At 35.9% G+C, this 23,657-nt stretch overlaps 1 protein-coding gene across 1 annotated transcript in view; it reads left to right on the top strand.

Moving 5' to 3' along the window:
* The window catches only part of nell2.L (neural EGFL like 2 L homeolog), a 127,787-nt gene that overhangs the window by 81,481 nt on the left and 22,649 nt on the right, over window positions 1-23,657 (top strand). The window contains 3 exon segments of the mRNA NM_001086890.1: window positions 5,432-5,557; window positions 10,164-10,286; window positions 10,759-10,854. Coding sequence (NP_001080359.1) covers window positions 5,432-5,557; window positions 10,164-10,286; window positions 10,759-10,854 — 345 coding nt within the window.

Here is a 23,657-nt window from a genome sequence, read left to right on the forward strand (position 1 = left end):
GCACTGGTCATACAGTGAAGAGAACGCTGATAATAATATCAATCCGGATTTATTTTGTCACACAGTGCAGAGTCATAATAACAGTGGGTGTGCTATTTCAAAACCTCTGCGTTTCGTGCCCTGAGGAAGTGCCAATCACGTAGGCACGAAACGCGTAGCTTTTGAAATAGCACACCCACTGTAATTATGACTCTGCACTGTGTGACAAAATAAAGCCGGATTGATATTATTATTGGCGTTCTCTTCACTGTATGGCCAGCACTGCAAGTGAGGAATGTTTTTAGTTTGTAATGAAAAATAGTCAATAAAAAACCCTAGGCTGCAAATAAAAAAAAAGTTAGTTTAAAAAATTGCTAACTATAAGATGAGATAACGTGAAAATTTGGAGCAATTTCATCAAAAATGAAAATTCCCTAGAACATTGCTAATTTACTAAGAGAAGAATACAAGGGTTGAAGAATTTACTTCACATTGATGGAAATGTACAGCTCTTCTCCAGGTGAAATTTCTCCAATTAACTAAATGAACAATAATTAATTTTCAACTTCAATTTGCAGGTTAAGTATGGTGAAATGCCATTATAAAGATTTAAAAAAAACACTTTTGCATCTCGTTAGGGCTTGTGTACAATTCCCCATTCAATCTGCCATTTTTTTTGCACTTTGCCCAATGCTTGGGGAATTGTTCAAAAACATGCGGCCCCTGTGCTCTGCAGCACAGAGACCTTTGAAATGCTCCCTGGGCCCCCAGACCAATGCTGCCCAGGCCTGCACCCCATTGGGGCCCACCAGAGCAGCGATAAGTCATGTCTGGAGGGCGCTGGTACACAATTGCAAAAGGGGGGCCCAGGTGCTTCTCCTGCACCCAGGCTTCTCCTGCATGCCCATGGATAGTTACGCCAATGCTACAGATACAGCAATACGGGTTAGCAAAGAATGCATTGGTTGATCGAGATCAGACTTGATGTTGTAGGAAGCTGGTGCATGCTGAGTTGCTCTGCCAAATATCTCAATGCAGCCTATTGATTTTTATCCCTGGCTATAGACTGCCAATGTAAATGTGCACTCAGTCTTACAAAAGCAAATGAGTGAGGAAGAGGGAAAGCTTTCAGACTAATGTTTTCAGCTAAAATAGCCACAAGAATGCTGCCTGAATAGTTCACTGGTTAAAGTTGCTACAACTGCAGGCACAAAATTATGGCTCCTTGTACTGGATAAAAAAAACACAACATTTAGACAATAATTTTGTTTTATTGCGTGCAGTGTTTTCCATGATTATAAAAATTGTTAAAATTATAAAACTGGAATAACTTCTAGATACTAGTGATATAAACAGCAGATTAAACATGGAATGTTTTTATTTTATTTAAGCAACAGACAACAATGTATCATAAGATGGCATTTGAAATTTCCTCTTGTGAACTAAATTCAAAACTCAGTTTTGAGACAGTAAGCAGTTAAGTTCATGACTAGAAATGTTTGGAAGTTTATGTTCCAATTCATACTCTTCTTTTTTTAAATACATTGTTCATCAGTATGTATTCAATGTGTTGGTAAAGTGGATTGCAACCTACAAGGATATTGTTCTATGAACAACTCAATTGATCATACGGTTTAAATTGCTCTGGAAAATAAATCTTCCATGGCAACTGCCTAGAAGTTAGATAATGATTAGAAAAACTCAAAATGAAATACGACAAATATTTCCTTTGTGATGGTAGCAAAACCCCAGCAAATGGCATTACATTTGTCATGTCATATAGAATGAGAGAAAATGCTTTTTACAGACTGAGCTTTTACTAAGGCATATGGATAGCGACTGTGCAGAGACTTACACCTTGTTCTCACATATACCTTGGATATGGTAATGTTTTATTTAATAAATAGAAAATACTTGTCTAGGTTCAATCATTTCCCCACAAATTTCAGCACAGTTCACAGTTGTTTATATTTAACATAAACCTGCAAGATCTACAATGTAAGCAAAGGTCTAGTGAACCCTGTTTATATTGTATGTAAGAGTGGAGCTACACTGGACAGGTTTCATGATGTGCTACTGCAATGGGAAATCAGTCTGTGTAAAATAGTGTGATGGATTAGGGCCAACGGCTGATAAGCATAGCTTACGGTACTCCTAAAGTTGTTTGGTGTATTTGGCTACCATATTTTTTTTACACAGTATAATAACTCCACAGGTTAGTGCAGTCTGCTCAAACTGAGCAACAGTCTTGGGGGAAGTTGAACTTATTATACAAGCTTTACACAGATTATACAGGGTTGTCTCATTGTGAAGGTAAAGGTATTTGATCAACCTGTATATAACTGAACACTGCAGCTGTGACTATATTGATATAGCTGTGTGTCTATTCCTGATCTAGAGATTTAAGTGCTAGGTTTGTCTGACTAGATTATTGATGATATCTGTTTCTCTTAAAGTGGTCATTGGTGGAATTGACTTAAAGGGTAAAATGATAATGAAAATTGAATATAAGCTCCAGCATACTGAAATAAGAAACTTTCTACATACAATCGATTAAATATTTTGCATAATTTCTAAAATAATCAAGTTTATGTTCACTGTTCCTCTCAGCATCTGCTTCTCTTCATTCTGTCTTCTTGCAGTAGTTGGGTGTCAGGCTTACATTTTTTTCGTCAAAAAACACCAGCAAGAAAATGTGACAAGAAAAAGTTTGGTGACAAAACTTCAGACTATTTTGACTTTCATTATTAAATATTGTTGACATATTAATAATACTTTGCAACATTTTGAGAAGCTTTTGGGCTCTGTTTATTACTTGCGCTTGCAAAGCTGTGTTTCAACATCAATGCAATTAAATACAAGTACTACCATTTAAGCAATTAAAGCCAACGTGAACTTTGCACTGATTGGTGGAGTGGGGTCTATATCACACTTTATACTTGTCTCCTTATTTAATTGTATGGCGATATATATGATTGGGTCATTAATCAGTAGTTATCACTATTTTATTTATTGCACACCTGTCCATAATTGCATTGTGCCATATCACCATGACTTCTTCCATCTCACATTACAGTTCTGTGGACTTGAAAAAAAAAACGTAAATGCTTAAAACATTTGAATTCCATTTGACCATAAAATTGAGTCTTCTTAAAGGGAAAACACCTATGAATTGCTCCCTATCCCTATGTGAATCCTTCTGGTAAAACGGAATTCACGTGTTTTCTGAAAAAGTGCAGAAGGAGCTTTTTTATGCAGTTATGCAGTCAATTTTACATATGGCAATTTACATAGGGAGAAAAGGTATTTTGGGTGCTTTGTTGCCCATTGGCAGTGTAATTTCCTGTGAGCAAAAAGGCTCCCCATTTGCAATTGCCCTGGCTACAGCACATGGGGGGAAAGTGGGGTTTGATTGCCGCTGCTGAGGGAAAACCAGTTGTGGTTAAAATGGCCCTTTCTGCTTATCACCTCTTACAATCATATGGAATGCACTGTGGCTGACACACTCAGAGAGGTACTGCTTCATAGTCACCATTCAAGGTAATTTTAGTTTAATATTATCAGGAGTAGTAACAGGCCATTTTCACTGCCCTGAACACTGGCGGACAAAATGCTCTATGGGGTATATTTATCAAAGAGTGAAGTTAATAGTGAAGTTCCGCCACTAGAGTGAAATTCCGCCACTTTCCATTCATTTCTATTGGATTTTTATAGGCGTCTTTATGAAAGGGTGAACTTTCACTTTCATCCATTGATAAATACGCCTTTCAAAATCCCATAGAAATGAATTGAGAGCTGCGGAATTTCACTCTAGTGGCGGAACTTCACTCTTTGATAAATTTACCCAATAGCGCCACAGCAGGCTGGAGAAGGTTTAAGCATTGTATAGATTAAATTGAACTCTGCAATGCTAAAATTCACCTAGTGATACATCTGAGAACAGCACCTAGGCAGGAGAAATAGAAGCAAAACTATAGATTGCACAGACTGGGAGATCTTGCATTGTGCTGTGCTGGCTGTTCATGAAAGCACAGGACTATGCCTAATAAACTGAGATGGCTCCCACACACCATTAATAAAACAAAAAAATGTATTCGTCTGAAAATACAACTTTAAATGATAGAATATATCATTTACAATTCACATAGTGTTTTATATCATATTAAAAACGACACCATAATAAAAATGGCAGTATGCCTTTAACAATGTGCTTCATTAAAGAGCTTGGAAGGAGGTAGCATCATTTTTTTTCCCTAAGAATAGTTTCCATAGTTACTTTGTGCACTTGTAATTCTACAAGAATTGTGCAAGAAAAGTGTGTGCTTTATCCAGTGTTTGCCTGAAATCAACTCTTGACTTGCACACAGAGTATTACAAGCTCATTAAATTTGATTGAAACGATTAAACTGAGCAACATTGAAAGGTATATTTAGCAACACATGGCATCGCTATAGCAGCAAAGAACAAATTATCACTCCTGACATAGTTATTTTTATTGACTTTTTTAAAAGAATCATTATAATACTGCTACAACTATTTGAGAGCAAAAACAGAGTTATTCAAAACCCAGTAACAAACACTAGAATGTATTCCTGCATGTTTTCTCTCTCACATATATACAATCAAGCCTATTTATAAAGGTGCATGTTTAGTTTTGCAAATATTTATACATTTCTGTAAAGATTTGTTGCACAGTCAGAGTTTAATATCTCTCCATGATATTTTTGCCAATGTAAGTATGTGCATTTTTTTCCATTGTGCTGATTGTAGGATGAGAGATATGTGCACTGCAGATATAGCAACATTTGAATATTCTTTTTCATTTTTCTTGGTTTTTTTTGTGCTTTATTTATCATCATCTTTTGGATTTTTTTCAAGCATAAAAAACACCAGGAAAATGTGTTACACATTGAGCAAGTTTTCCATAAAATTTGTATCTTGGGAATTCTTGAATCCAGGCTCAGTGGGAAAATCCAGATGGTTAGGACACCAGGAGCCAAAGAGGAAGATTCACCCATTTCCATACACTATATTAAATTGTGTCAGGAAGTTTTCATTACACCTCTTGGCCAATAACTTGGATAGGTGAAAGCAAACTAGATACATGGGCTTTTGCCCAGCAACTAGGGAAATGAGGAAGGGTAGGGATTTAAAGCCATAGGGACACATGCCTCATTAAAAAGTGCATGTAGGCCAAGCATTTACTATGAAAGGCTAATTTAACGATATTTAAATATTACTGAGGTATTTCAATTACTTTTTTCTTTCCAATTAGCATTCATTTGGATGCCATATAACCTTGTGCTAGTTCATTTGTTCAGACCCAATATTTAGTACTCTTGCAAAGATAATGATATGTCCTGAATATTCAGTGACACATGAAAAATCAATAAATATCGTTGTGTGCCCTGCAGATGGAGGTTTCATACTTCTTACTTTTACTCTTTCACAGATATCGATGAGTGTACTGAAGGCCGTCATTACTGTCGGGAAAATACCGTGTGTGTGAATACTCCAGGCTCCTTCATGTGCGTCTGTCAAACTGGCTATTTGAAAATTGATGATTACTCTTGCACAGGTAAGGAAAATAAAACAATGCAAAGGACGATGTGATTTCAACACTAATAATGGATATGAGAACATGCCTTTTGTTGTTGCTAAATTCTTAGAATTTAATTTTTAATTCATGATTTTACTATAAACGACTTATAAAATAACATTATAGCTCTAAATGTTTTTTCTTTTCATTTTAATGGTAAGGAGGTTGCCCATACACAATTAGATGGTGAGGAGGGAAGGGGAATGTGGGGAGTTCAGTGACATCTAAGAAGTGGAAAATGGAAAGTGAAGGTAATTGCCTGCCCCACCTCTATGCCTAAGGCATAGAGGAGGGGCAGGCAATATATGATTGACAGCTGAGATTCTTAAACAGATTTATAACAGGCATGGATGTTTAAATAAAAACAAGAATTTGGGTTTCATGTTTAATTTGAAAATGGCTTTTATTATACAGCTTTTTATGTCTGGGTGACAGGTTGTAGGATCAACTACAATTTATAGAAGATACACATTTTGTGTTCAAATCTTGGTTGTGACAGTTTGTCAAACACCAAAAGTGCTCAGTTGTTTAAGACTGTTTTATGTTTTTGCATCTTCTTTGTAATTTCACCTATCAATAAATTCTGTCAGGCAAACATGGCTATAACATCCTCTTAATGTAGGGTTTGATATTTTGCTTTTGAAAATAGGCAAATGAGTCTTTATATTTTATCAAGCGAGTAATGAATTACAAAGAAGCTAATTACCGAATGCAATTAAAATATCTAGCGGCATTTCTAACCAATCACTTTTAAGATGAAATCTTTGATCACTAAAGACTTTGTGCTTTGTGGTGCACTGGTACATCAAAAAGAGTAACTTATGGCCAGGTTTGTTAGAAGCAAGCCTTTATCTTTCTTATCAATGGACAGGCAAATATTGCAATTGCTGTATAAAGATGATTATTTAATGTCCAAGGTATCAAAAGTTGAATGGTAATACCCTTCTTTGGCCATCACCAGATTTAGGCAAGTGGAGGGCAATATTATTGGGAGATGCTGGGGCATTATGTTAATATACAGTAAGCAAATACTTTCAACTCAATAAGGTCCACAAGAGCTAATGTATATCTTATAAATGTTACCCACTTCTGGAAGGAATGATTGTGTACAGAAACTAATAGTGCATCCAATAATTTTACCAAGTATTTTACATTTAAGCAATAGTAATGTTTAGGGTTATTAAAGGAATTGTTCAGTGTTAAAATAAAAAACTGGGTAAATAGATAGGCTGTGCAAAATGAAAAATGTTTCTAATATACAGTAGTTAGTAAGCCAAAAATGTAATCTATAAAGGCTGGAGTGGCTGGATGTCTAACATAATAGCCAGAACACTACTTCCTGCTTTGTAGCTCTCTTGGTTTCCACTGATTGGTTACCAGGCAGTAACCAATTAGAGACTTGAGGGGGACCACATGGGTCATAGCAGTTGCTTTTGAATCTAAGCTGCATGTTACGAATCAGTTGCAAACTCACTGAATATTTATGTCCCATGTGCCCCCCCTTATAGTCACTGACTAACTCAAAGTTAGAGAGCTGTAAAGCAGGAAGTTGTGTTCTGTTTTGTTATTTTAGACATCGAGTCATTCCAGCCTTTATAGATTACATTTTTGGCTAACTAAATATATTAGAAACATTTTTTATTTTGCACAACCTATCTGTTTACCCAGTTTTTATTTTTACACTGAACTGTTCCTTTAAGGAACCTGAAAACTGGAGATACTATAAAAGTATGAATACAGTATATAAATGAAAGTCAGGATAAAAAGTGAATTGCATCCTATAATAAAGAGGCACATCTAACATAATTAAGTTTAAGAAAATAAACAAAATCAGGGATAGGACTTTATTATTATTGGTGAATGTGTCAGGTTTGTAAATTGTAGATCAGGGGTGCCCAAAAAGGTAGATTGGGATCGACCAGTAGACCTTTAGCTGGTGATCAGTAGATCTCAAGACACTGTCAACAAACAGATTGTCTAAATCACCATTTCATGCTTTGCTTTCAGATATTTTTATGCTAAGGTTACCTAAGAAATAGTTGTTTGTTAATCATAGCAATATAAGTTCTTTGCTAAATCAATATAATATTTAAGTAATATTATCAATGGAACCACATGCTCAATGCTTTTATGGATGTAGATCATAATAAAACAACATCACTTAAAGTAGAACTCACATTAGTAAAGTATGGGCACTTCTGTTGTAGATTAATCAATTGACCCAATTCCATAAAGCAGTGGTTTTCATTTATGCTCCAAAATGTGGTCAGGTGCTCATTTCAGACTACTACTACTGCATATATGAAGAATGCTATCATGTCAGTTCAATATACAGAGAGCTTTTGCCCTACATCTCATCCTAACAGAATTTGCTTACCCTCATCAACTGCTTTGAGTCACTATAGACAGAAATATATGAAAGTTACCAGGGTCAGAGCATAGTGACCACTTCTGGCAGATTTTTTGTGGTGTGAACTTTTAGTACAATTACTGAAGTTTTAGTCACAAGAGAACTAAATGAGAGCAACAAGTTCCTAATTTCTTCTGCATATAATTTTAATATTAGCAGTCAGAAAGTAGCTTCTACATTAATACAACAGAGCTAAGGACAGTTCAGGAAGTAGAAGGAAAATTAGATCCTCTGCCGTGACTATCTCTATAAAGTTTGCAGAAAAGTGGGTGTAATTTTCCAAGCTATGATATTTTCTTTCCTTATGCTCTAATTTGGAAATTAATTCCTAACAGTTGACTTTAATAAACTTGAAGAAGTACACGAGTAGTTAATTAAAATGCTATACCGTTATACTGAACAAAATTTCAGAATAATAATTGGCTGTGTGACGCGGTATTTTTAGACTGACGGGCTCCATAAAACTGCTAACTATAATCACTGGGGAGGATTAATTGTCAGCTACAGTAATTACAGATGGTAATTGATGTCATTTACCTTGTTATAGACCACTGGATGTGACGAACTTGGGACAAACCATCTGTCACATGCTGATAAATCTTAGACTATAGGATTCATGCACTGTAAGGAGTCCTGTTGATGAATAAATTACCAATATCAACAATCATGTAAAAAGCTTTAGGAGTCTCTTGCTGGAAAAACTGGCAGATTCTTCTGTGTGTAGTTTTTCATTTTATATTTAGTAATACAAATATTGACGAGGAGCACTTTTCTGACATTTAGAAAAGTCAAAATGAGAATAAGTTCTTTATTTGCATGGGCATCAACAATATTAGAAAAAAACGGGAATTAATCACAACTACTGTTTGTAAGTGCTAATGAAGGCAATGTAAGACCAAAAAAAAAAAAGTATTTTAATGTCTGCAAGCAAATTGTATTGCAACCAGTCCCACAGACGTGATTTTGCAATTTATTAGGAATTCTTCAGTCATTCATTATATGGGCATAGGTAATGGCTTGCATTAATATACCCTCCATATTTTTTTAAAAAAATCTTGTTATATATATGCACAATATTTCACATTCATTTTTATTTTTGTTTTCAGTAACAATCAGCAAACATACAGTCCCTTGACACTTGATTGCTTTAAATTAACCCTTTCAGTACTAATTTGTTACCCAAGGAATAATGACAAAGAAAACTGGTCTGTCAAGTTATTTGCAAGCACCTTAAAGCTTGCAAATATAAAGCACCGAGAGCTTCACAGTCACTGGTATTTACCAGCACACATTTGAGGCCTTAGGCTTGTGAGTGAATTTTTTTTCAAACAATCAGACAAACAAGGTAGCAGAGTAGGTTAGTTATTATCCCATAGGTTGGGGCAGACAGCAGTTATCAGAATCTGAATCTGGGAATGATTACATATGTTTTTTTGCATAAAGATGCTGGTTATGCCAAGTTTAACATGACTGATACTGTTTTTCAGAGCAAAAAAAAAAGGAGATGAAATAGATTATACCAAAAAGACTATAAGGGTCAATTGTGATCACAACCATAGCTGAAGGTTCTGTGAAATTGATACAATGAAGAGCACTTGTTGACACACTTACCTGGCATATTTGTGTCCAAACACACTCCTGCGCTTCCATATGGATGCAAATTGCATTTATCATGGCTCTCTAATACATGGTGCATAAGTGTTCCTTTTGCGGAACCCTGGAGCTACCTCCATCCTGGACCTAGTGGTAGTTCCAGGGTTCATTAAGTGATCATTAAATTGGATGCAAAGGTATTTTGAACTCAGTGTCCTTTAATCGGTACAACCTTTGCTTCGGAAATGCTAGACACAACTTGCACTGGATTTGCATCAAAAGCAAGTGCAGTTGTGCCCATTTTTATAGCATCCAGTGTAACTGAGTCAGACGCAACTCTATGCTCTGCCACAATGATGCTAGAATGGTGGAGATCTCAGTTCTCATTATGGATACTTAAATAATTATTAATAATAACATGCTATGCTACTTAATAACGCACATTTTGTATTGTTTACTATCAACTTACTTGCTAGGAACCAGAGGAACTATGTTAATGTAAAAATGATACAGTAGCAGTTTAGGAATCCCCTTATTGTTTAGCAGTAAAAGTAAATAGTCATTGTGATTCATGTTTTCCAGAGCATAACGAGTGTGCAACCAACCAACATAGCTGTGATGAAAATGCAATGTGTTTTAACACAGTGGGAGGGCACAACTGTGTGTGCCAGCCTGGATATACAGGAAATGGCACTGACTGCAAGGGTAAGCTATAATTCAGCTAATATACACATATTATCTTCTGTTTTTTATTTATTTATTTATTTATATTTCATCTTGCTCCCTTAACAATTTTCTTTTCAATGTCAATTTTTAATTTCTCCTTTTTGTTGCGATTGTTTTATTCCAAAAACAATGATATTTTGTCAAGGATGTCTGTCCTAGAATGTACTCCAAAGAGCAGCTTTGACATGGTTAGTACAGCATGAAAATCAAAGCTAAAGAGGCTCTGCTAAGCTTTCATCTCCTACATCTATAACAATTGAAAACAATTACAGTATAATTTAATAAAAGGTCTTACGTTTGCCAGCAGCTGACCAGTAAATAGTACCTGCTGATTGGTAGTGTGACATTGATAAGAGTTTAGTAAAAAAAATATTAGCTAAAATGTGATACAAAAATCAAAGATATGGTTGAATGATAACAGTTTTTTGTATCTTTGTTTCTCTGGCTAAAGCTTTCTGTAAGGATGGCTGCAGAAATGGAGGTACCTGCATAGCTCCTAATATTTGTGCATGCCCACAAGGCTTTACAGGACCCAGCTGTGAGTCAGGTGAGGAAATTGGAATGTTCATGATGTCTGAGCAAGTAACGCAAAACTATTATATACTTTACAGCAAATATTGCATCCCTCTTAAATCATGCCTAAATGACACCAATGGTTTTCAATACTGGTTTCCTTGTTATGAGCTAAGTGGGGCCCTGACCAAATGTTGGACCTCCAAAGGAACTGAAAAGTCTGACGACCAGCAGTGGCATAGCTATAGATGAAGCAAAGTGCGCAGGGGGCCCGAGGGATCAGCTTCCTCTGTAGCCATGGAAAATGTGCCACTGAGCAAGCGGGTGGCAGGATGGGTTGGTGGCAGTGCATGCCGGCCCCTTCAAAGATTTTTTGTGGAGGGCCTGCCACTGTGGGGGTTAGGACGCTGGCTGTAAGGCAACTAAGTAAAACTTTCAAAAACCCATTAAAATTAGTTATTTTGCCATTAATGTGTATTTATCAAGAACAAGATTCTGTTTTTATATTGCTGATTACAAAGCAAAAGCATTAAGTGAAAAAAAAAATGTAATATTTAAATCCAATGTCCACCACATTAATTTCATGCAAGTTGATCAAATGTGATTTGAAGAAAAAAACATCTTCACAATCTCTTTTATGTTATAAATGTGGAAGTTTCTGAAAAATGCAGGTTCTCCACCTATGAAATGAAAGTCTGTCAGTTCAGTTGAAATGAGCTAAATTGGGCAACTTGGTTGATCTATATGTGATGCAATTTTGCCCAGGTCTTCCATATAAAACTCATTTAAGGCTCATTTAAGATTGCAGCTTCAACTGCTGTCACACAAGAATGCATGCAAATGCTGCACATATTTATGATGCTCCTTGCATGTATTTGCACCAAACACATGTGCCTGTCCTATCTGTCTATTGATGCCACTCTAGGTTTCTGTGACCAGCTGTGTCAATACCTGATGCCATGCCAACAACTGCGTCTGATGTTCAAGGGCAAAACAATGGTAGATGCACACGTTTTAATGCATCCAATGCAATTGTGGTGGTTGCAAATTCACATGCACCCACAATGATGATGGAATTGTGAGGGAAAGGCTGAATTGTGGATAAAAACATGGGGAATGGCCTCAGAAACTGCACACTGCACTTTGCAAATAACCTTCTTATGTCAGGATTGTGTCAAATGGATATGTTTAAGTGGCTAAATTCTTAAAGATTTATGTTTCTATCTATATTTATATACTTTATTTGGAATGAGAAATGAATCCCCCATTTTCATTATAACTATATGTTAAAGGCTTTTCAACTGGACCCCTGCAGGCTGACATAAATACATCTCAGTTACAGCTATGTTTTTGAAAACATTTCAGATCCTTGTATGTCTGACAACTTATATTTAATTGCAACCCAAAATTATCAAACTCCAGTATATGATATTTAATTTAAAATGAACCTCATTGCTAATTTCTAGCTGCAAAAGGTTTAAAGGGTAGCTCCACCCAGATAATAAGAAAGATAAATACCATTTTGAGCAATAAAATATATGAAATGTGATTCTAAGCAACTTACATTATGTATATGCATACATTAATTAAAAAATGTTCAGTGTTTTTACAATTATTTGCAAAAGTAATTGTTATTGAAAGAAGTATCTGGAAGAGAGCAATGCATTTTACAGAATACATTATGGTTGTATACTGGCGAAAGAACAGTGATTTTATGTTTTTAGTTGTATAGTAATGTACAGGTATGAGATCCGTTAACCGGAAACCCATTATCCAGAAAGCTCCGAATTACGGAAAGGCCATCTCCCATAGACTCCCTTTTATCCAAATAATCAACATTTTTAATTCCTTTTTCTCTGTAATAATAAAACAGTAGCTTGTACTTGATCGCAACTAAGATATAATTAATCGTTACTGGAAGCAAAACCATCTTATTGGGTTTATTTAATGTTTACATGATTTTCTAGTAGACTAAAGGTATGAAGATCCAAATTACAGAAAGATCCATTATCCGGAAAGCCCCAGGTCCTGAGCATTCTGGATAATAGGTCCCATACATGTACTTTGTTTATCTTCATGCTATGCTTTCATTTTGATTTTCCAGGAAGAATACATTGTTATTAATATTTTAGTTTGTTTGGATTATTGTTCCTTGGTTGCTTCTTTTTATGCTTAGTATTCTTCAATTGTATTTGTGTTTTATTATTAATCCTGTAGCCAAACTGTTACTTTTTGGAGTTTTTCGAAAAATTTGCAAATTCGTTGTAACTATATAATATGCAATAGAAGTCATGCCATTTAAGTGCTGCTTTTTAAAGTTGATCTACTTATTGTTCTGCTACGTTCGGTTAAATTTCAAGTACCACTGAGTATAATGGTGTAAAAAGTCAGATGCAGAAGAGCTCACAGAAAACATATTAGATTTGGATGAAACATATTGTTTAAAAGGAAATGTTTATTGCTTTATCTTCTCCCTTTGCTGTCAGCTGTTTATTAAACTTCCCGAATGGCAGTAATGCCCAAAGGGCATGTTACTAAACAATTCTGTTCTAATAAATGCAGATGAGTTGTGATACAGTGATTAGGGAACTTTTATGTGGAATAAAGTTTCTTCAGGGTAAAAAAAGAGAAGAGAAGGGGAAACACTGCCAGTGTGCCTCTGGTTGGCAGAAAACAGCAAAGTCTTGAACTAGTACAGTATATTAAGTACTTCTCATATACTTGAAGAACTAGTTTTTGTAGTATAATGACACCATGCATGATCTGTATATCTGTTATCCAGAAACCCATAATCTAGAAAGCTCCACATTATGGGAAGACTCCATTTTAATCAAATAAGTATGTGATTAAAATAATTAAATGGTTAAAAAAATTATTTGCTTTTGGTGCATGTATTTACCCCTAACTCCTTTGTAAAATTAAAATAATTTATCACTATATCTCTATGGAATAATTATAAGAAAATTACTTCTTGCCCTTCTACCTAGCGGATTACCTAGAGCAGTGATCCCCAACCAGTAGCGCATGAGCAACATGGTGATCTCCAAACCCTTGGATGTTGCTCTCAGGGTCCTCAAATCAGGTGCTTATTTTTGAATCCCAAGCTGGAAAGCAAGTTTTAATTGAATAAAAACTAAGTATAGTGCCAGGTAGAGCCTCCTGTAGGCTGCCAGTCCACATAGGGGCTACCAAATAGCCAATCACAGCCCTTGTTTGGCACTCAAGGGACTTTTTCAGGTTTGTGTTGCTCGACAACTCTTTAATATATTTGAATGTGGCTCACAGGTAAAAAATGTTGGGGACCCCTGACCTAGAGTGTTACCTCTTTCCCCTCGGCATATGATATAATTGCGTTAATCTTGACTACACCAAGCATCTTCTGTGATAATCTATAACATTTGATGTTACTGGCACAGAGAATTTAGATATATATATTTTTTTCCCTGATGAAGTTCCATAGAGGAACTGAAACGTTGGACAGACAACTTTTTTTTTCTAATTTTGGTTCTGTACATTACCACAATAAATTTTAAATGAAACAACTCAGATGCAGTTGAACTGCAGACTGTCAGCTTTAATACAGTGGGTTGAACAAAAAGATTGCATAAAAATGTGAGGAACTAAAGCCTTTTTAAACACATTCAGGCAGTTTGTTACTTTGCATTCCTGTTAGAGGTTGTGCTATGAATATGGTATCCTGTCTTGATCAGGGTATTAAAGTGTTTCAGATGAGAACTACCTTACATATGAAGAACTATTTACATTAACAAATGTTTTATTTGAAAAAACGCATCAAAGGCAAGTTGATAAAACTTCTGCTGTTTTTTGTTTTGGCTTTATCACAAATGTGAAGAAAACCATTTCCATTTATTGCGCAATAAAATGCAAGATGTTTTTGCTTTTATAGATAGATTTGCAAAAGAGCTTCCTCTGAGCATTCCTTTATCTAATTTATACCTTCTGGCAGGGATATGAATTTTATTATAAACATAATTTGTACAGGACTTGACAGATACTATAAATAACCTATAAATATATGTGTTGTTAAGATGGCCATAAGTAATATAAACACACAGTAAATTCCATTCCCCTGCCTGCTGTGCTATCACCTCCACCATTTGCCAGCATTTAAACTGGTTTTCAGTAGCACAGTTGGAACATACTGCATGCAGCATTTTTGAAATGGGGTACTTGGGACCCATCAGAGAACCTCCCCTCAGGGGTCCACCATTCTGCTGATAACGCTCTGCCTAGCTGAAACCTCTGCAAAAAAAGATGACCATGCATTACACAATGGAACCAATGGTCATCTTTAAATTTTTTATGCTCCTTACAAATGAGAAAACCAATTTCTAGTCGGGGAGCAGGTGGGGCCCCTCCAGATCAGGGCTCACCAGAAATTTTCCCCTGCTGACCCTATGAGCCGGTCCAAACCCAATAAAGGGCAAATGTTGCTTTTGTGGGACATTCCAAACCTATGAAGGTTTAAAGGCCAAGGCCACCTAAATGGAGGACTATCTGTAGAAATAAGTCAAACCAACTAGACTTGCTGTGTTTTTTCCTTGAAGACGTTTCACCAGTCATCCAACTGGCTTTCTCAATTCAGAATAACTTGTAAACAAGATCTTTTTTCGGGTATTTATCCTCTGGAATGTTGCTCCAATCAGCATAATCTGTTTATCATAATCCGCAAGGATATCATGAAGTTAGGTGTTGATTGTTTTAGCAGGAGGAGAAAAGAACGAACTGGGACACAGGAACACAAAGAAAAGTAGGTAAAGAATCTGTCTGTGCTCTTACCCAGCAAGAGATGGAGGTCCTAGCCAAAGGTTTAACTATGCAATTGCTCCAAAAACCATCCCTGTGGTAGATATTATCGCAGCCACTGAAGCCTCAATCCATAACAACAAAGTACCACGAAATGAGGCTGAACAAATTTGCCTCAAAGTGTCTGCAGCCCTAGCCAGTGCTAAACCACCTCCTTCAAACCTGACGTCACAGGAAAGGAAGCACTGGCATCCCTCAAAAAGGACTCAAATATCACCATCCTGCCCGTGGAAAAAGGAAGATGCACAGTTGTACTTAATACATCAGACTACCATGCAAAGGTGACCACACTTCTAAGTTAAACAGGACATATGAAGCCCTAAGAACAGACCCAACCAACAGCTACAAGAAAAATGTCATAGACATCTTAAAACAGCTGAAGGAAGACAAAGCTATTGATCGGGCCACATATCATCACCTCTACCCAGGGGAAACACCTCCATGTATATGGACTCTCTAAGATACACCTATTGTCAGCAGCATTAACTCTGTGACCTACAACATGGCAAATTACCTAGCCAACATCCTAGCCCCTTTGGTTCGAAATACATAGCATCATATTCAGAAGAAACCATGGTATACTGTGATGTTAACTCTCTTTTTATGTGCATTTCCACCGCAGAGGCAGTTGAAACAGTGAGAAAATGGTTGCTTAAAGACATCAGAACAAAGCTTAACCCAGAGCAAGTATGTTCCTTACTGGACCTATGCCTAAATATCACCTATTTCAAGTACAAGGATAAGTTCTACAGGCAGAAACATGTCTGCACCATGGGATTGCCAGTTTTGCCCATTGTAGCAAACCTGTACATGGAGGAAGTGGAAAGAAAGGACCTGGATAGCTTCAAAGAAATCACTCCCAGTCATTGGTTCCGATATGTGGATGACACATGGGATAAAATACACACATAGGAGGTACAGACTTTCACTGAACACATCAACACCGCAGACAACAACATCAGGTTTACACGTGAAGATGTGCAATATAACACACTGACTTTTTTGGACTGCTTGGTCAGAGAGGTGGAAAGATAGAAATAGAGGTCTATAGCAAACCAACCCACAAGGACCAGTACCTGCTGTTTGACTCCCACCATCCACTAGATCACAAACTGGGGGGTTATCAAAACTCTACATCAAAGAGCAGACAAGATCCCCATCAGCACAGAGGCTAAGTTGAAAGAGATGAAACATCTCAGAGAGGCCCTAAAGACGTCCAGATTGGGCCTTTGTGAAAACCAGTAGAAAGAGAATCGATAACACCAAGACTACCGGTGAAGGTGGAAAACAGGACAGGAGAAAGAACTTGGTCCTCCCATATGTAGCTGGGTTGTCGGAAAAACTTAGAAGGATTTTTAATAAACATCACATCCCTATCTGCTTTAAACCCAGCAACAGCCTATGGCACAGAACATCCAGCTCCTCTGGTCAGGACTACCAAATCCAGATTCTAGACTGGGAGAGTGACTGGCTCAAAAGGTGTTAAAAAGGCCATATATGTAAAAACTGAAAAAATATGTATGAATAGAGGCGAGGGGATGCAACATCTATTGTCTGCCACATACAATGCTGTTTTTGGCACCTCTCCCTGGAAGGTTTAATAACACCTCAAAGCTCCGATCATGTTAATACAATAAACACCTAACTTTATCCTTGTGGATTATGATAAACAGATTATGCTGATTGGAGCAACATTCCAGAGGATATATTACCGAAAAAGATCTTATTTACAAGTTATTCTGAATTGAGAAAGCCAGTTGGATGACTGGTGATACGTCTTCAAGGAAAAAACACAGCAAGTTCAGTTGATTTGACTTATTTCTATAGATATACCATGACTTGGATGAATGAGACTCTTCACAAACATAAATGGAGGACTGTTGTTTTGGTGGTACTACTGTACATGGAAAGAGAACAGAGTACTAGTCAATGGTGGATTCACCTACTGTTCTATGCAAGGTTTTGTACTGGGCTCCGCATTTATTTCATTTGCTCATTAATGACACAAAGGAGGAAACAATTACTTATTATTTGCTGCAACAAAACAATATGCAATACATCTGAATAAAATCTTGACACAATGATAATATGGGGGCTAAATAGCAGAAAAGTTTGAATGTGAATAAATGAAAAGTTATGCAAATAGGATTTAAAAATACACTAGCAATTTATATCCTTAATAGTTGTTCTCCCATAAAACAATGGATGATTACAGTGAGAAAACAAAGCCCATCAATTTGTTTGATAGAAATCAGTTTGTCCATTTTGCATAGAACTAGCACAACCTATTGAATGTGAACCACATATCACCTGATTAAGTCTGTAATGTGAATGTGACCCTACAATGAGAAGCAACTCAAAGTTACTTGCTTAAAGACATCCCTCTATTTATTGGGATCATTTTCCATTAAGTTAAATTTAACCCTTATATTAGGATTCCTCAACCATGATATGACTTTGATTTCTCTGCAATATTGGCTGTAGCCAATGGTCACTTTAAATCAGGGGCCAGCTTCTATAACTACTACATGTCAAAGGCCAACTTCTATGCCCAATTTAAGTCAGGGCACAGTTGTTACCCAACCATCCTTTGCAGTGTTCTCATTCTGTTTTCCTTTTACATTTATACAGTCTCAATCCCAGGGAACTGTGCAAAACATCTCAGTTTTTCAAACTCAAAGGAAAAAATATAATATTTTTAATGTCATGCAATTTCCTTGTGTTAAGATTCTTATTATCTGTCTAATGATATGGAGCATGCAGAGAGATAACAATCCAACTGTTTTAATGAAGAAATATGCATTACAGTCACATAACATCCAAATTTCACTAGTAATACTTCAATAATTGATATATCACAAATTGAATAAAATATAGCCTTGTTAAAGCCATATCAGCGCTGATTTCTGAACATAGAGACATATGTGACAGCTCCAGTGAAGCAAGTCAATGCAAAGCAACTATATTTCATTGTATCTGAGAAATTCTGACCTTGAGAATGAAACCAAGGCTATAGGCAGAAAAATATTGTAACATGTTGCTTTCGAAAAGAGAACATTGAAATCCCTGTTCTCTAAAAATATATATTTCCAAAAGTGATATGAAGTAGTAGAGAAAATATATATAATATGCCAGTGAGGTGCAATATTTTCTTAGTTAAACCAAAAGGGTTACATAGACTTTTACTAAGGATAAACCCCAACATCACTGATAATATGAAACACAACAGCTTTAATGCAGCATAAAACTACTTTGAGCTCTTTACACTATTTAAAACATACTAGTAGGTTTGTTGGCTCCTGAAGAAAACAACACATTATATAGTTGTGTTTTGAAACTCCAGTGGGACAGAGATGTTAATGATTAAAAACATAGAATTATATGGAGGGAAATTTTGCACAAGCTTTACCTAATTGCCTTTTATGTAGTAATGACACGCAACTGCCACCATCTTAGATGGATCTTACTCATAAACACAGTAAACTTCATCTACATTAACCTATGCTATGAGGCAAGGACACCTTGGCCTGGGAATGCTGTCTGTTGCTAATGGCTTTGAACAGGCCCCAGGTGAATGCCAAATCCCCCCAATCATCTGGTGACCTGGGCAAAGTGGTATTGCTCCTCTTTATGAGCAGCTTCAGTAAGACTCATATAGTGTCCCATATTAAACATTGCTCTTTTTCCAGCCAATGGCAGTTATGGATGTAAAAATGAACTCTTGGAAAATTCTGTGGGTTTATGATTCTTACAAACTAAATCATTTGGTAAGTAATAACCATTATTTTATTCTTATAGAATCTACCATTTAAGTGGTACATGTAGAAAAAATGGTATTTTGCACAAATTACTTTAAAAGCAATTTAAGGAATAATAAGATGTTCTAAAAATGGGCCTTTATTGTAAGCCTGCACGTCTACATTGGTGTACATTGGTACAGCATGATTATTAAATAAAACGCATTACCTTTACAATATGAAATAATTTCAAGAATTTGTAGAAATAAAATCGGTGTCGTTTAAAATTCCATATCTATTAAACACAGTTGATGTTAATATATCCAAATCATTTGTGCATCTATTGCAGTTATTCTGGTATCCAGAAACCTATTATGTAGAATACTCCAAAATAAGGCCTTGCCATTAAACAAGCACTTCATTTTTTATGATTTGGCTTTTCGTTGTGATAATTAGATCACACCTTGTACTTGATAATATCTAAGACAGCATACATTTTAAATTCATCAAAAAGCCTTCATGGGTTTTTAAAAAAATATTTAAATACTTTTAGTAGCTTTATGCATGTGCTCCAAATTACATAAAAAACTCAGTCATCATTCCTATATCCAAATCACTTTATTGATCGCTTTCAAAGGTTTTATAGATTATAAATTCAAAACATAAAAATGATTGAACAGACTTTAAATAATTGGCTCCCCCCATAAGAACAAAGGGAGCAAAGGTCAATTGAAATAATGGAGGCTGTGGATGATGTTTATTAAGTATCTTCTCAGATGAAATGACAGAGACATGTGAAGAGCCTCCAAAGCTGATTAAACATTAGAGGGACTGAGACCAAAACATCTCTTATCATGTGTTTTGTTGGAGGTAGATTGCATTTCTTTAGAGTACCATGAATTGTGGCAAAGTAATTGAGTTTGACTGATTTATGTAAGAAGCAAATGCTCAATTCACAGCATAGAAACTCATTTATAGTATTACATTAACAAATTCTAAATATTACAATGTGAGTGTCAAGTTGTGGTATTTTCTTTAAAAGAAATTCAAGTATATGTTGTATATGAAAGCACAGAGCATTGCCACATGGAAATACATTTAAAGTACTTTTAATTACAATCTGACATATGTTGGAACCATTTTTATGGGAGCATAATAGTCTTTTAATTAGATATGACTATGTCCTCGCAATTCCTCCGATGAGGAGGCAACATATTGAGTTGATGGCATTTAATTTCGTAAATTGTAAGTCTATAGGGCAATGCTTTGGTATGCTGATATTATTGAATTCTACACCTAAGCAGTCACTGCCAGCAGATGTTTATAACAAAAATTCTCAAAGTTCCTTGCTACTGGGGTAGCTTTAAGTGTTCTTTATCATACTATAATACTACAGTAATATGAAGTGCTCCTATAGGATACTTCCCTTACAATACCTTGAGTGCATTTTCCTGGCAGCCATACATTTCCTGGGTGGATCCCTCTCCCTATACTTCAGCGAAAAATGAGACCCAGATATTCATCCACAATTCTAGTGAATACCTTAAGGCAGCAGTGTCCAGCTTAGAAGACAAATAACTTCTATATAGACTGTAATAAAATGAGTTTGTACAAAAGAACTGGGATACCCCAAATAAGGTATTCGCTTAGGGTTTTATATGAATCCCACACAGTTTACCAGATTCAAACCAAATCTGAACAGTTAGGGTGTTATTTACTAAAACTTGATTTTTTCTGGGCGAGGTTTTAAAGGGGAAAACTCGAACTTTTAGAGGAAAAAGAACTCGAAAAAAGTCAGAATCCAAAATCTGGCATCTTAATCCTGTCAAGGTCATGTAGAAGTCAATGGCAGATGTCCCTTTTACAATTTGAAGATTTTGTGATCTGCATTAGGTTTCACCTGATAATCCAAAAAACTCAGGGTTTTCGGGTGATAACCCGAAAAAATGTACTCAATTTTATTTAGTCTTTATTAATTTTTTTGAGTTATTGTATTGATAAATATGTTAAAATCATGGATGGCAGCCTGATTTAAGAAAAAAAAGAGATAAATTCGAGTTTTCGTAAATAACCCCCTTAAAGTCATGTGACTTGAAAGCTCTGGACAACTAAAGAGCTGGGTTTGATATTTGGTGTCCCATATACCATTACAATCTTTAGAAAGGCCACATCCAGCATGCAGGCTTCCAGTTAGATCAGTTTTGGCAGAAGAGGATATCTACATCCACAACAATTTCATTATTTCTAGAATTTAAAAGCTCAAAACTTCCTAAATCAGCCCATTATAGTGGGGAACTGTCACACGCCACTTTTTTCCTACCTGCTCTGTTGTTTTGCCAACACAAGTAATACAAAGCTGATTCAGAATTAAATATTTAACTATGAAAAGCAAACATTGTTTGTAGGAAATATTAAAACAATGCACAATGTGCCGTTCTTGTTTATAGGTGTAGGAGCAGTTACCTTTAGAATTCCACCCAAAAAAGCAGTGCAGTACATTTCATTATTTCTACTGATCTTTCATGATTTGTATCCATGCTGTTTTATGTAAAACACTTTTGTTTTATTTTAGCGAAGGGAAAGAGATCTGAGTATTTCTTTATTATAGATGAAGTGCTGACACGGTAATACATCTGCTTTGTTTACCGAAATGTTGGTTGTTTATCCAGTTATTCGCTGTATCAAGAGATTTCAAGTGCACACAGTTCAAGCATTCCTTCTAAACAAAGAAAAATATCTTATGCCTCTACTGGGATAAGTGTAAATCGTCAGTGAAAAAATATATGCATCTTATAGTTGAAGCCGATATATATAGCCGAAGTTGCAAAGGCAGTTTAGGCTATTACGCCTGTTTTTTCATTCCAGTAGAATTGCGTGAATAAGTAAGTGCATATGGAAATCAGAGAGTAGCGTAATATACAGCATGCTGGATCACCCCTTTGCCACTGCCAGAAATCCTCTAGTGGCAATATCAATGGGTTTGTTTTGAAGAATTATTTGATTTCAACTTTTTTTTTTTTTTTAGATTTCTTTCATTCAGTGTAGGAAGTCCAATGACAATATTGTTGGAATGCAAGATATAGTGCTACCAATGAGTGAACGTGAATGGTTAGTTAATGAAGGGTATGAGACTAGCAACAGCTGTGTGTGTTATTTGCGGAGATAAGCACTTGTGTCACCTTTTATAAAGGAACTCTCAGTATGACAGCTAAGCTAAACAAGCCTTGGTGTCACTTGACAATTACAATCTATTCCAGCAAGGACTTCTGGTTAAAGTGGAAACTGATGTGTGAGTTCAGATATGCTTGATAGATGGGCAATGGTAGCTCTGATATGTGAAACAAAAACATGAAATTTTCAACATAACATAACATGGCAATACGTTTTCTGTGGCCATTGTAACAATTACATTTCTGTTTTTTGCACCTTTAAAAAACCTACACTCTAACCTTCTTATCTGGGAATGAATGTCCTAATGGCTGAGAAATCAAGAAATCTTTCAATCTTATCTGGTCCCTTCATAAAAAATAAACATCTGAAATGTTATTATTCCATAAGAAATACTTTTCTCATCATCTCCTCTCTTCACATACTCTGCACTTATAATGCAGGCTCACCTACTTTTTAATCTTTCAGCTAGTCACAGGCCCACCTAAGATCAGCAATGTATTTAGTTCTGGTGGCCATCCTAGGCACTGGACCTAACAGCGCCCCAAGTCAAGATAAGAATGGGATGAGCTGTATTAACACATAATAGGGTACTTATTTATTGAAACATTGGTATAATAGGTTAACCTTTTGTTGGACCAGGTTCAAGTAACCTTTCATATGTATAGTATCTATCTCCTCATTCTGCTCCACTGCATTAAGGTTTATGCCCTGCCAGGCATTACTATTTGGGGATTTGAATGTGTGATATTGTATATTTTGTGATATGTGTATATTTTGCCATCAACAGTAACCTACCCATACTGTCTTGAAACCCAGTACATTTTATCAATTGTAAACCTATCACTGGTACAGTTATTTATGTAAATGGTTGTAAAGACTGATCACAACTGCTTGTTTGGCCTTATGTTAATATCAAGTTTGTAACTGTCCTATTATAAGAAATACACAAGAAAATATAGTTAATATACAGCATTAAAGGAAATTCATATTCAGTGAGCGGGAACGGTAAGATTTTTCAGCTCTTTAGCATGGTAAATTGTATTTCCATAAACATAAATAATGATTACAAAGCAGTTATATGGTTGTTTGTCTTGCTCATTGC

Source organism: Xenopus laevis, chromosome 3L (assembly GCF_017654675.1).
Source record: "Xenopus laevis strain J_2021 chromosome 3L, Xenopus_laevis_v10.1, whole genome shotgun sequence".
NCBI lineage: Eukaryota > Metazoa > Chordata > Amphibia > Anura > Pipidae > Xenopus > Xenopus laevis.